This window comes from Netta rufina, assembly GCF_964035555.1.
Source record: "Netta rufina genome assembly, chromosome: 13".
Taxonomy (NCBI): Eukaryota; Metazoa; Chordata; class Aves; order Anseriformes; family Anatidae; genus Netta; species Netta rufina.
In genome coordinates this window covers 15,912,740-15,928,324 of record NC_140136.1, presented here as the reverse complement: position 1 = coordinate 15,928,324, position 15,585 = coordinate 15,912,740, and the positions used below count along the sequence as shown (strand labels likewise).

At 33.3% G+C, this 15,585-nt stretch overlaps 1 protein-coding gene across 1 annotated transcript in view; it reads right to left on the bottom strand.

Moving 5' to 3' along the window:
* Positions 1–15,585, bottom strand: part of RPGRIP1L (RPGRIP1 like) — a 72,160-nt gene that overhangs the window by 17,305 nt on the left and 39,270 nt on the right. The window contains exons 18-22 of the mRNA XM_084294407.1: positions 14,390–14,601; positions 13,129–13,212; positions 11,543–11,614; positions 9,828–9,990; positions 8,613–8,713 (exon numbers count right to left, since the gene is read on the bottom strand). Of these exons, the coding sequence (XP_084150533.1) occupies positions 8,613–8,713; positions 9,828–9,990; positions 11,543–11,614; positions 13,129–13,212; positions 14,390–14,601 (632 nt within the window). The remainder of the gene's footprint in view (positions 1–8,612; positions 8,714–9,827; positions 9,991–11,542; positions 11,615–13,128; positions 13,213–14,389; positions 14,602–15,585) is intronic.

The window sequence follows — 15,585 nt, the reverse complement described above, 5'->3', positions numbered from 1 at the left end:
ATAATAAAAGTAATATCCCAATTGGTCTTCATCAGAACCCTTTATCATATATATATATAAAAATTATTTTTTTAAAACTATAATGACATTTTTCTATTACTCATATGAACTTGTTTCATACCACCCAGCAACATCTGTATTATTTGTGTACATAGAAATGTTAATAAATTTTATTGTGTTTAAATGGAAATGTCACACTCATCAGAAGGAGTCACAAATATTTCCCTAAGTAACTCTGTAAAAGAAAGAAAAGCCACTATGGTTTCAAAATTGGAGTACATAGGTGAGCATTCAAAGATGAGACTCTTCAAATAATAAACAGAGCTCCCTGCAGTTCAGAAATGTCAAAAAAATTGAGTTCTTTTCAAGTTCATAACTTTATTAAAATTATTTCCCCTACTTGGAAATATTCTGACAAATTTTTATGGTAAATATAAATCATTTGAAGTCAAATTATATTCAAAAGATCAGCTTTCTAGATTCAGTTAGAACTGCAAATCAATATTCTAATTTATTATGGAGATAGCTTATGCTTTTCCAAGCAAATTATATAATTAATCAAACTGAAAAGCAGGTGTATCCTACTGTAAAAATATCCATCATATAGAACAATTTCCATTGCTGTCAAGCCCTTTCAATATTTGATGAAGTAATTTTACCCCCTCCTTTCAAAAGACATTTCCTTTTATTATGTATCCTAAGACACTTTAACTAAAAACCCAAATCTGAATATTTCAATAAGGTTGTTTTATTATTCAGTAGATTCATGGAAATTTTACTAGGATGACAGAGAAAATTCCACACCATTCTGTCTCCACTAATACAGGTACACGGCTTCAGCTGGCAATATTACTAGGATTAGCATAGAATGATGAAATATTTAAAGGAATTTTTTTTTTCCAAAATCTAATAAATCAAATGACTGCCAAATGTCATTAAAGTGATGGTCTTTGACTTGAATATGCTTTTCATATTCAAATTTGAAAAGAAAGAGATGAAAGCCTGGAAAGGTTACTCAGTTTCAACTAATAACCTCAAGCACTCCACATTCACATGCATAAAAAATGAAATTGGCTCCATTGTCTAATTTTACTTCAGAAACAACTCCTTTTTTCTTGCACTGAACAGATGTATGAGCATCTGTATTTAAAGTGATATGCTGAATGGTTTTGTTCGCCCCAAAGTATTTAGTAGTTATGTCAAACTAGTTTGTACACAGACAAGTAGTTTATGAATCAAGTCCAAATTCAATACCCTGTATTACAAAGTATTTCTTTTACGTAACTTAAACTTGTTTGACATATTTAACCCTTGTAATTGCACACTGCAGGCAAAGAATATTGCAGTTTTTCTAGGAGGGCAGAATAAATCAGGTATTGATGGCACTTTGTTAACTTAGAACAAAACAAATAACTGAGTCATGCCACTACAAAATTGCAAAAAAAAATAAAAATTACTTTAGAGCTAAACAGTCAAAAATATTTTAAGGTCTGGTTTTATTAATCTTAAACAAAGATACAGCATAAATAAAAGAGAATACAAGCTCATTAAAATATTTGCAAATAAAAATACAGAAGTGCTTAAGAGCAGCAAAGCTGTATTTCACTACTAATATAAAAATGGTCATATTATGTAGCCGTGGTGAAAATATGTCGTATCCAATATATGATAGGAATTAATATTTAACAACAACCAATTACACTTCTGTGATGCATAGTGTAGTATTTTCTTTTCTTTTCCTGAGGTCTTCCCTCCCCCCCTTCCTCCTCAACTTGTTCTTATTTATTAGGTACTATGCAAGTGAAAATGGAAAGTTTGTCTAGATCAATTACTTTGTGCAAATAATTCTATTTTGAGGTGAATACAATTATTCTTTAAACTTAATATTTAAAACAACAATTTAATATGATTTTTCCTCTAACAGAGAGGCTGGAAGTACATATAAAAATAGAGAATACCAAATGCTTTAAAAGAGTGGCTCTCAGAAACTGGTTCAGGGCTTTTATTTCAAGTCAGGAAAACAAAAAAACAAAACATGGGAAATATTCTTAGTCTGTGGAAATATTCTCTCTTCCTGTGCAATTCAATATCAACTATGTGTAACTAACATTAACTAAAGATTTGCAAGAATCATTGAATTCATTCAACAAAGTCTGGGATTAAGTCAAGTACTAATGCACTGGACATGACATCAGAATTTAAAGTCCCAATGTAACTTTTCTCATTTGTCTGATATCTGAGATTAATAAAGCTTAGTCTATTTCCATAGCAAGTCGACTACCATATTCAAAAAGATGTATATACCACATTTCAGTTTTCTTTTTGGTCAGGATATTTAAGCAAAGGTTTGCACTGGTGTTCAGAATGCAGTAACTTTTCATATCAGGATCAACACCCTCTACTTATGTGTTTTCCCTGTAAGTGTGTAAATGTGAGGAAATAAAGAGGGATGTAACTATGTCCATTCTTCAAACAGAAGGAACTTAACCTAAGTGCATGCACTTTAGAATCTCCCCAAAAAAACAGGGGCAAGGAGGTCTCTCCTTGTTCTATAGCTCTTTTAGAGTCAGACTTACTGGGAGGAATGGAAAGGCACGTGGCTTTCCCACAGGATCACTGGCCTTTGCCGTGTGCTGGGAGGAGAATGCAACACTACAGGGTTAGCATAGGAACAAGGTTCAGTGCAATCCCATCAGCTCTTTCTAGAGCTAGGAGTACACTAAAGAAGAAAACAGTTTGTGATAATTTTTGCATTAGCACATCTCTACTGCCTTTTTTTCTAGCGCATAGAGTCCAAAGTGACCATTTTCAGAGCATGACTTTGTCTTTAGTATCTTCAAAGGCGTGAATTACTTGCTACAGCTTGAGACAATTCTATGATTGAATATTGCCTCTTCTGCACAAATCTGTACCATGCCCACCAATTCACCGTATTTTTTTTTTCCCAGAAAAGACCATTTCTAATTCAGTACAAAACACTAAATATTTTAGAAAATACTATGGTACTGAGGGATCTGAAGCTCTCCAACCACAACCACACACCTGAACTTTTTGCACAGTGCTCATAATACTAACTTTTGATCAATTGAACAAAATATTGTCTTTTTTGCCTCCAAATGGCTTGCCACCCCAATCCTTTCTGAAGAATTAACATAAAACTGTTCAATGTTACTCCCGAAGATGATTTATTTTCTTAACATTTCTTATTGCAATTTGCCTGCAGCAGTGCCTCAACTAAGAGTTTGTAAAGATAAACTGTTTCTGGGAAATAATAAATGGGAAAAAAAAAAAAATAAAAGCAAATATATCCGGACCTGTTTGACCGCTAAGATATAAGCTTCCTTAACTGATAAAATGAACAACAAATATCAAATCTCAAAGCCAGTTAGCTTCATATCAATATAAATTAGTCACACAATTACTTAATTCAAATGCTTTGTAAATTAAAAATATCTTTAATTTCACAAGCAAGCATGATCCTTAGGTGAATAAGCATAAAAGACAGAAGAATTCTCAATTTAAAGAGCTGTTACTTCGTACATTTCAGCTACATTAATACTCATCAACATTTAAGCTACAGAAATAGGATGAAATAAAAAAACAGTATTATATAAAATTACACAAAACCAAACATGAGAGGATTCCTGTTTATATATGCATGTATTTTTCTATATGCGGATCATAAACTTGATTTCAAAAATAAAATAAAATAAAATAAAATAAAATAAAATAAAATAAAATAAAATAAAATAAAATAAAATAAAATAAAATCTCTATTTGAAAGTTAATCCATTTAGGAAAAAACGCCTTAGTATGGGAAGAAGGTATCAGTATAGCATTTTCATTTGCTAAGAGGGTAACTATAGTGACAGAATATATCAAAGCGCACATTTTTAATACAGTTGTTCTTTTTATTTAGAGGCTTAATATATAACATTTGATACTGTTCTCCAACCTCCCATTAGAGTATCGTATGGGGACCATATAGATGCGTATAAATGAATGGAATTGATTCTCTTTCATATTACCCATAGCACGCAACAACTTCTGCTTGGTGATATGTTGCAGCTAATCAAAACTCAAGTCTAGTTTCAAATCCCATGCTATGCTTTTTAGGCCTCCAATTAGAAAAAACAACAACTTATTTCTACTTGTGAAATGACCGTAACTTACTTCCATGTCAATGAGCTCTGATAAATATAGCCCCCCAAGTGAGAACTGAGGAGCATTCATATTCATAACCACAGTAAACATTACCAGCTAGGTTAAAAATGGCTCCTGTTGATGATTTTCCTATGGGCTTATATACTCAGTCTTAAGTCTTTTTACTGAATTTAGCATTCTGAATGATTAGCTTTAATTGTTATGCAAAAAGTAATGTGTTACCTTTACTTAAGGTAAAGGTAGAGTCTTAAGAGACTGAAGACTGCGGTTTTGAATCATTTTAAAAGCTGTGTTTTGTTGTTGTTTTTTGGTATTATTTCTCCCTTTTCTCTCAGTTCTCCCATCAAGACCAATGGCTTGTAAACATGGTTTTAATTATTACTTCAAAGTTTATTTGTCAAGCACTAGAATTTGTAAATTCATTATTTCAGTGTAATACGCAATCAAACAGGGTCCACATCACGCTTTTATCAGTAGGAAAAAAAAAAAAACCAAAAAACAAACAACTTAGGCTTCTCCCAGATCCTTCAAGCTTGCTTTCTTTCACCTGAGTTCCTGCCTAATAGTGACCATGCTGTAGCCAACAATTATTTTAAGGTGGAGAACAGCATAAGCTGATTTTTAATCTTAGACCTATCGGTACTCTTTGAAAATAGTGACTATAAAGCTTTTACTAAAGTACCATTTACTTACTAACAGCTCTATTTCATAAATTCTATTTCCTTTTTCATTAAATATACTGGTGCAATATTCTTACTTCCCTAGTTTCTTAAAAAAGAAAGCACAAAGCAGCTAAGGTTAGATCTAGACAAGACCAAGAGAATACTAAAGAATTAGTATTTATGATAAAGTAGAATCACAGCGACTCAACAACACAGGGTAATATTAAAAACCTAAATTTTTAGATCCATAAATTCAGATTGGGTATTCACAGAAAAGGCCGGTTTAAGACAAGCATCGAGTACTCAGGAATTTTCCTGAAGGTCCACCAAAGGTATTAAAGTTGTGCAGAAAATAAATTTAAAAGAGGAATTGACGAAACCAAAGTTTAAAACTGTAACACAATGTAAAACACAATGTAAAACTGTAACACAGCGTCCAAATCACTTTTTTTTTTTTTTTGATGAATGCAGGTATTTCATAGGAGGATGTGTACTATTTAGCTATCTGTACAAAAATGACATTTTAAAAGGAAAAGTATTTATTGTTTCCCTATACATATAGGGAATTTATATAGGGATTTATATTTAAATCTACCCAAATTTTCAATAACATTTCTTTTTCCAGGTGAGCCACAAGGAATTGGTGTTGCTTTTTACTAGTGTTTAAGAGAGACTTTAATGTCAACATTAATTAGACCCAGAGATGTAACCTTGCAGGAGCCAATAAGGACAGTTTTCAATAAACTGCTATTAGTGCAAGATAATGCACTCACAGCATCAGCAATGAAAAAGAGAGACGTAAACACTCCTAAAGCAAGGAATGGGACTACCACAGAATACATTGTTTTTGCCAGTAATTGCTTTATGGGCACATTTTAAGAAAACTTGGAAGCTGACAGCAGTAAATTTTATTGTGATAACCGAATGCTTTATCATCTCCTATACAGATAAAGCATAGGCATGGGGGTGAAGGGGAGGAGGGATGAGAGAGAAAAGCCTTTTTTTTTTTTTTTTTTTTTTAAATATAAAGACCATGCCACAGAAAATGCAAATTCCCAGTTTTGATGTCTATTTTGAGGATCTGAAACAAGGCTTTTAATCAATGTATTATACATCAAATTGATAATGTTAACTTCTGATTATTCAAATGTATGAAATATTCATAGAGAACTGTCCAAACTTTTACATTTCTCAGACTTCTTTTCTCTATTAATTATCATGCCTGGAAGCTTTTTAGTAAAAGCAGCAGCCATCAGCCTGACTGAACCTGACAAGCTAGCAAGGCCCAATTACACTGGCACTCGGTGGCACTTTGATGTACTGGAAACGAAAAGAGATAGGGGCAAATTGTATAGAACATTATGTTAATGACTTGATTTAATCCAGCCACTAAACTTTATGTAGCCTGTTAAAAAAGATGCTAACACTAATTACGCCACTTTGGAAAGGAAAGAAGGGGACAAGCATTTCATACCGACAAAGTGAACCTCATAAATGTTGTAAATGAAATGAAACAAAATGAAGTAATCTATGATTAATTATACATCATAGACAAGAAGAAAAGAGAAAGAAGCAAGTGGTATAGCTAAGTACTGGAAAATCTGTTAGATTCCCTTTATGATCAACATATCTAAGAAATAACCATGGACTGTCTAATTTGCAACATGCAAAAAAGAAACAGTATGATCTTAAACGGCTTAAACAGTTTGGCATACAACTCAGATTCATAGGATAATTAGCATAACGATCACTAAAAATCACAAGTCTTATTTACAGTGTTTGATTACCAGCAGGATATTTATCTCATAAGATAAAAGGCACTGATTTTTAGTCTTTTAAAAAATATGAATTCGATCTCAATTGTCACATGCTGTATTCTGCAAAGATTTCAAATACATCAATGCATAACTTTAACCTGAAATTTGTATCAGTTGTGTTGCTTTAATAGCTTATAGGTTTTTGTTGTCTTATCTACCCTTCTTGAACATGCACTGTTACTTGAAGAACAAATCTGAGATGACAGAAATCAATGAATCTGAAATGAATCTACACTCAAAATCCTCTCCAAAATATTTTAAAATAATTTTCATAAAATCCAAGAGTACTAGGGATGTATAGATCGACCCTATTATAGTTTGACTTAACAGTGACGAGTAGTAGTCATTTTAGTTCTCACAGGTAGAGAGGAAAAAATTAAAAAATAACTATTTTATATATATATACCATGCAATTTCATTTTCAAGAACACCTTTTGCATATCTCTTCAGCTTATAAAAGTGGTAGCATTTCTAAATCTCTTCTACAACTTACGAAAAAGGAGCAATACTTATCATAGGAAGCATTACTTGACATTGATAGTTTGTAAGATTTCACACAGCCTTCACCTGAATACAGAATACAAAAATCAAACTACCTCTAGAATGTCATATTTCAGAACATTAAAAAAGTTAAGGCTGATATAACGGCATACCCTTACTCCTTTAAAAGAAGGCTAAGACAGACCAGTAGTAGAGAAGTATTAACTATCAGAAGTACTACAATTAAACAATAGATGTCTATTTTTCAAGACTGTTCAGTGAACATTATAAAAGTATACAATATTCTTGTGTTTGGAGAGAACTATGCTCTTGAAATACTTCTTTAAGTAAATTTTCCACATTTGTATTATGTTGGGATACATTGTATGTATGACTTCATGCTCATTAATTGCAGGTTCTAAGGACAATCCAAAAGAATACAATTACTGTCCATGCCAAAAAAAAAATAATGTCCATGTCTATTAAAAAAACGTACACTGAAGTGACCGGATACTGTATACACAAATTTTTCTGAAAACAAATCTTTAGCTCTAAAATTATTGTGAAGTCAAAGAAATCCATTTGGTTGCATTGAAATGTATTCAAGCCAAGCTTATGCAATTTTAACAACTTTCCATCAAGTCACCATACTGCGATAAAACACAGCAGATTTACTACAGGCCTTGACAAATTAAATTATTCTCTCCTTCCTCAGGAAGCACCAAAGGAAGTAGAAAAGCACATTTTCCTAAATGTGGCCATGAAGACAACAGGCAGCATGGAACAATACGACAAAGATCTTCACATTATAATTATTCACATTATAACGGTTATCTTTGTCTATTGTCCAGAACTAAAATTTGCTTTCAGATTTAAAAACATTAGAAATCTCTAGCTCCAAGTCTTTTAAGTAGTCATAACAAATGCAACAGAACAAGATAACGGTCATCATTACTATCTCCTAATTTTCTACGGTTGGTTTTTGGTTGGTTCAACACAGGCATGTACAGCACATGGGAATCCCAGCCATGCAAAAGAAGGGTTTGCTAGCAACAAAATATCAGGTGACAACAGTGGAAAAGATGACAACAAATAGTCACAGTTAAAGGTCCAAAATCTGCTGAAATTAACCCAAAGTTAAACAATATTTACCTTAAAGTCCTTGGTACATTCTAAAAATTTCCTAAACTATAATATTAGAAATGTTATTTTCGCACAAAATTAGGAAAATCATCATCAGGTAGTCAGTTTCCCAGTTAAAAACAAAACATTAAACCACATGAACAATATGGCTATGGTAAATTTTTCCTTTTCCTGTGAAAAATTGTCTATTTCAACCAGAAACAGGAAAACGCAAATTCATTGGAAATGCCTTAGAACCTGACCTTAGAAATAGGAAAGCTACTCTTAGAGGAATTAGGCTTAAAAAGTTTCGTTCATTTGTTTTTTTAGACTTAACAAGTAATTGCCATAAAATATTCCAGCTGACCTGTTTAATATTCTTGGATACCGGACTTGCAACAATACAGTCATCGCTGTCAGTTATTATTGATTCAATGGCATCATTTGTATGTTTATCATCTTGATCTGCTAAAAAAAAAAAAAAAAAAAGAATCAATGAAGTTAAAAAAACAACCCTGAATTTGTGGTCCATCTGAGATTTGCTGAGAAACCTGATAGCGATATATTAGCTATTTCTAATAAATATAGCAAAACAGCATCAAGTAAATCTCTTCCTTGCGAAAGATAAGACTAGCAAATCAATGATCTTTAACATGGTCTAAATACATTTTTTTTTTCTGCTTTGCTAAAAAATACTAATATTTCCAAGACAAAAGTTGGTAAGTGCAATGATACAAGTCTTGCCATGAACTGAAGTATGAACAACAGTTCATAGGTAGGATATGGCCTGAACTTTTGCATTTGCTCTTATTAAGTTTAACACCATGCACATCTAAAGAGGTACTCTTTTTTTCTTAAATAAAGTAATTCTATAACACAGATGAATTACTTTGAAGAGTATTCAGGTCTCTCTTTTCTGGAGCAAATTACTTAAAAACACAACAGGGATTCAACTTCATGTTTTTCCAATTTTACTAATGAATTTTTACACAGAAGCTGTGAAGAAGAATCTGAAATTTTAACATCTTGTTTGTGTGTCTATTTTAAATACGGTACACCAAAGGCTTGGTTTATTTTGCTAATAAACTGTTTAAGCTTAGAGTTGCAACGAGGTGAGCCAGCTTTTATAATCTTGAAATACATCTACCTCTTAACAAATTTATGTCACAAATATGGTAAGACATACTACCCTTTCACTGTCTGAAAGGATTTCCAGTATCAGCACTGGCTGTTATCTGCAGACAAAGGAGCATATTCATTAAAATAGTCTTTAGAATAGTATAGTTCCATGGGAGAATATAAAGACATTTAAAATAGAAGCCAAGTTTCCTTTAATTTTTTATGAATCTAGGTCAGATACCAGATCTTTGCATTCAATTACTATACAGTTTCCATTTGGGATGAAAATAACACCACCATACCCACCAGCCAGCTTCAGCTATGAAGTACACCAGAATATCATTTCTGTCATGCAGCTTCTCATAATGAGGCAGCTCCCACTGCTAGTAAGAAATGCTTAAAAAATGGAAAGATAGATTTATTAAGGAAATACAGCTACTTATTCGTAAAAAATGAATTCTACCTTCTGATTCCAATTCTTCAGTTACTTCTGTCTCATCTCCAGAGGTAACTGGGCTTTGGTCAGCCAACTGCCCTTCTGACAGATGTGAGAGGTCTTCTTTTTCTTGTTGAATTTCTTCAGCAACATCCTTCACCTTACCATCTGCCAGCCTTTCTTGTTTAACCTTATATACCACATGCAACATAAAAATAGATAAATTCAGTTTTTAAAACATTCCTTGAAAGTTATGAAGGTTCAAAACTTGAAAAGTTATGGTTCACATTCATTACACAAATGCCTTTTAAACAACTGTATTGTTTATGCAATATAACAAGCAATTGAAAGTTTTCAACTGCAGTAACAGATAACTGATATGGAAGACAGACAATCCTCTAATAAATGTACAGTTGTGAAAACATAGCTATTATAATAATTTGGTGACTGTCAACTTATACAATTAAATTTCTGGAGATTCATTTGTATTTCAGCTGTTTCAGTTTTAACAGACTCAGTTTGAAAAAAAAAATAGGAAAAAAAAATTCTTACTTGGCAATTTTATAACATATTTCATACAACATTTTCTTTTTCGAAAAATAAAGTAAAAGATAAAAAAAGACAGAAACAGTTTTGCTATAAAATATGACAACTATGTTATCTAAGGTAAAATAACTTTAGTACCAAACCGTCTCTGAAGTAATCATCTTATTCCCTTCTTTCACTTTAAGCACAATTACAAATAATAATGCCTTATCAGTGACATAACATTAGAGATATTGCAAATTTCAGTGGAAGATTCCATTTATTATTTAATAATTGTCTTCCAGGACTGCGGTTTTCACAGCTAGAGTCATGCCTCATCTACCAAACCTCAGAATACGTGAGGTAACTTTCAGCTGTCCACAGAACACCCAGATTTTCCAAACTTGTTTTATATTTGGACACAAAATAGTTTAACCATTTTAACTTAACTACTTCAGGACATTTGGAGCCACACAAAGCAATGCGATATTCACAAAACACCGGAACCTTCTATAAGTGAAACAGACTTTGTGTCTCCTTGGCACGCATGATCTCTTGTAACTAAACACTATTTTAGACAATGTTTCGGCATTCCTTATAAAGAATTCCTTCAGTGAGAAAGTTACATTTTGGTGGATAAAATTTTTGATTAGTTTTTGACTATTCTACCTGACCAATATGACCTGATGTGGTAGAGGAAGATTTTTGCATTTCATTCAACCCCCTGAATGCGCTTTTAAGTAGAAAAGTGAAAGGAAGTTAACAGCCAGTGAATAAACACTAACACCACCATAACCAAGAGCTTGCCAATCTGCTACAGGAACTTACTTTCAAAGCCAACAGGGGTACTACAGCATTTAATACTTATCTTCTCCTACAAATGCTACGTATTTAGCAAGATTCCAAAGATAATATATTTCTTCTTCTTTCCTACCCCACTTTATAATGATAATTTTTAGAGTGAAGACAAACACTTCATCCAAACATAGAGACAAATAAGGAGACAAATTCCTTCTTTTCTAACAACCAAAAAAAAAAAAAAAAAAAGAAGAATGTCATCACAAAGAATCACTTTTCCCCCTCATATTTCAATGAAGTTTAGGAGATGTTACTTAACGATAGTTTGGTTTTTAATGTATGGCTCTGAAGAGATAACATACACCTGGAATTCAAATGCAATACATTATATAAACTGCAAAAACTGAATAATCTCATACCTCTAAAGTGCTTGGACCTGTTGTAGCTTTTGTCTTCCGTGTATGTTCCATGTCATTTTCAACAACAGAGCCCTAAGTTATGGGTAAAATAAGGGGAAGACTTTATTGCATACTACATAATTAAAACACAAACCTAGGTATGAATTTACTGGTGGAGAAGCATTTGGACAGGAAATTACACCCTCCTTTGCTTTTCTGGATTAGCATTACTGCATCTACCAACTGCTATAGGTTCCACCCATGACACTGGACAATTCATACAGTTTGGGTCCTAATGAGAGTCAAACCATTCATCCAATTTTTTAGTGAGCTTCCTTTTCCCAAAACTATTTGCTTTGGCACGTGTCACATGAGTATCTGAGGAACAGATTCTCTGCTATTTAGAAAATGAAGCAGACCATTCTTGCTCATTTTTTATCTGCTAAGCTTCTAATTCTCTTACATGGGCACACTCTTGCAACGTCACCACAAGATTTAGACTTCAGAGAAACCCCAAATATTTCATTAGTTAGTACTATCATTACTTGTCTATAACCAGACAGTGAGATTTGGATTTTTAAAGCTGGTAGTGAGTGACTCCTGATAAAGATAAAATAGCTAAACCTCTCCCTTGGAAAATCATCCTTTGTGAAAAACTGACAGATTTTGAGAGGTTCTAATCTGGACAGCTGAAGTTATGTGCGTTTAACTACATGGCTAATGGGTCAGTTAGCTTTAAAAAGATTTGATTTCTCTGACATTTGCCTTTTTTCCTATTTCTCATCTGTATAGTACAGCTCAAAACGAAGTTGTAGCCACAGCAATAGCAGAAGGAGCTGTGAATCGAAATTGGTATTTCAAATAATAAATTCAATCAAGGTATTTGTAAATAGAGAAAACAGCTGGTATTTTTAAGACTATTAGTTAACTGCAACATGATATTAATAATAAACTTTATAATTAGCTATTAAAGAACTCACCTGAGCTTACTGGAGTTAATACAATCTATCCTCAGAAGACAGTTTATTTAAGACCAAAAAGAAAACGTATACCATCTAGCAAATGTTTGAGTTAATTCCATGAAAAGCCTCCTAGAGTCTAGAACATAAATGAGTTTATCGCAAGTTTAGAAGTGTACTGGGGCTCACAGTGTTTGTGATCACAGCTGACAAACTTTGTTGAAAAGAGGTAGCTATAAATGGTTTCAACTTGCGAACACCATTGGCACACTTCAGATAGGTTTCAATCAACCAATTGTGCTTCAGTGTGACTGGTTAATTAAAGACATTTTGATAACCTAGAGAGCTAAGAAACAGTGCAGAGACAGTTAATTGGTTCTGTTTGAATTTGCCCTAAGTCCACGAAAGGGGAAGCTCATAAGCTGTGCAGGATAGCAAGCAATTCTGAGGGAATCATAGATACCCCTGCACTGTTTCCAACACCTATATGCACTGCTATTCTATCACTCACTGCCTTGGACATGCCAGTCTGTTGCTTAAACAACTGAGTGTTCACAATTATTAGTTCTACAATTTGTCCATACTGTGACATAAGTAGTCTTTCTTGCTTCAGCATGCAAGAAAACTAATTAAGCAATTAAAACTTACTGCCGTCTGTATTGAACTAGCATCCAGAAAAGATACTTTCTTCTCTGTTTGAGCTGCACGGTGCCTTGGTTTGGGTATTGGTACCTATAATACAAAAATATGGTTGAAGTCCATTTATTAGCATATGTTAACTATCTTATTTACAGTAAATTCTGAGAAATCCTTTTTTTTTTTTTTTTTTTTTTTTGACTTGTACACAAATGTAATTGTACTACCTTCAATTCTAAATGGGCAAGATGATCTAGTTCTTGTTTGAATACCCCCCCACACAAAATGGAGATGCCTTTCAGAATTAAGCCACAAATGGGCGTAACACTCTACAGAACATCCATGGAATGCAAAGTGAGTTCCAGGTGCAAAATCATTGTAGGACTAAACTCAGCAGCATCATGCATCTGGCAGAATAAATTGTTACTGTTTACTGCGTGCTTGATTTCTTTTTCTATAGGCTTGCCATATCTTTGACACCTTTCTCTACCCCTGACTCCCCAAAAAAATTTTAAAGTCACAAACAGATAAGAGATTGATAATAGTTGCAAAACTAATAAAGTGATCCACTAGTATTTCAGCTGTGACTTTATAATACAAAAGACAAAAAATAACAAATAAAAAGGGGCTCATTACTCTTCAATCTGTACTCTCTTGATAATCCACTTTACTGACTTTTATATAAAAAAATAATCCTTGTGCCACTTTTTATTTGAGTGATTTTTATGAAGCTATTGGATATCTTAGCACCCTGCTGTAGACGCCAGAATAGTGACAGCGTTGCAGATACACCTAAGTGTCTGTACTAAGGTTTGGATCTGGTTTCTTAGTACTTTAGGCCCAAAGCTATTCCAGTTGACTGAGTTCTGGCTGAGTTTCTTAGAGATGACAGAAATAGCACAAAGCTAACTTTGTAACTATCACTAATTTCAACCTTAGTCCTGGAGTTAAACTAATGTGGCTACATTTTACATAGGACAGCAGCACTGAAAATACAGTTGATAAGGATGATATTCAATGTTTGTTATTTCTTCTCCCTACTCTTTCTTTTACTACCCAGTTGTCTACCATTACATTATGACTTTAAAAAATTTTTGACACAAGAAAGATTTCACTTCCCAAAGGAAGTCCAAGATGGTGGTTATATGAATCATTTGTAGTATGCATCGTTTTACAGTAACAACAAATCCTGGTCATCAGGGAAGAACTAAATGACCTGCTGTAATAGATCTTTTGTATCTTTTAGCTTCTGTAAATTGGTTAGATTACTCACTGTCACTGATGAAGTAAGAGGAGACGGGACTGGATTCTGCATTTCTTCCTCTACTAGTAATTTACTTGCCATTGATTCCTCATTTTGAATGTAATTCCGTAAGTCTGCAGCCATTACAGAGGCACTTGGTGGTAGGTAGGCAAATTTCCATTTTAGTTCAACTCTGATAGCACCAGTAACCTGTCTTTCAGAATCTGTAAGTTCAAAAATACCTGAAAGCAAAAGGCAAATCCCATCTAATTATCTTATTCTATATATATACAATAAAATGCAATGCAACGCTGAATGTGATTCAAGAATAAAATAGCTTAATGGTCTTAATTTTAGAAGCCATTTCATTATTGAAATAATGTCAAGACTGTTTTGTAGATTCAAATATACCCAATATAACACCGAGAACGTTCAGAAATACATGATTTGGAAGGGACTGGATTACTGTCTTTCAAGGAGTTTTGTAGGTTTCTCAGGTAATCTGAAATGACATAACTGATTTTTACTAATATGGTTCATATCTAATTTAAATATATCCCCCCCCCCTTTTTTTTTTTTTTTTACTAATGTTTATTTTTTGTTAAGGAAAATAAAATGATTAAAAAAAACCCCAAAACATTAAATTGATACATTTTTATCAAAGAAGAAACCTTAAATTTACTTGCAAATTTTCCTTTATTATCCACTTTTGTGGGGTAATTATATTTTACAATAATCATACTGTAAAATTTTCAACACTTCCATAAATGTCTTATAGTTGACAGTGAAATATTAATTAATCAGCTTTTATGCTATGAACACCATAGCAAATTTGTAAATGATATCAAGTCGTGGGGAGCAACTGATGCACTGAACGCAAAGCTGCTTTCTCACAGACTGGAAAGATGGGCTGGCAGGAAACTCATGAAGTTCACCAACAGCAAATGCAAAGTCCTGCATACCTGAATAATGTCAAGCAGCAGTAGAAGCTACAAGCAGCCTTCCTTACAGAAAAGAAGCTGGTCCTGTTTGAAAATTATGAGCCAGCAAAGGTGCATCTTTGCAACAAAGAAGGCCAACTGCACCCCAGGCTTCAACAGCAAGACAGCAGCCAGCAGGCCCTGGGAAGTTTCTTGCTCTGTTTAATATCTACGAGATGGCATCTGGAACACCGTGTCATTTTGGCCTCTCCAGCACAAGACAGTGACATCCTGGAGCAAGTCCAG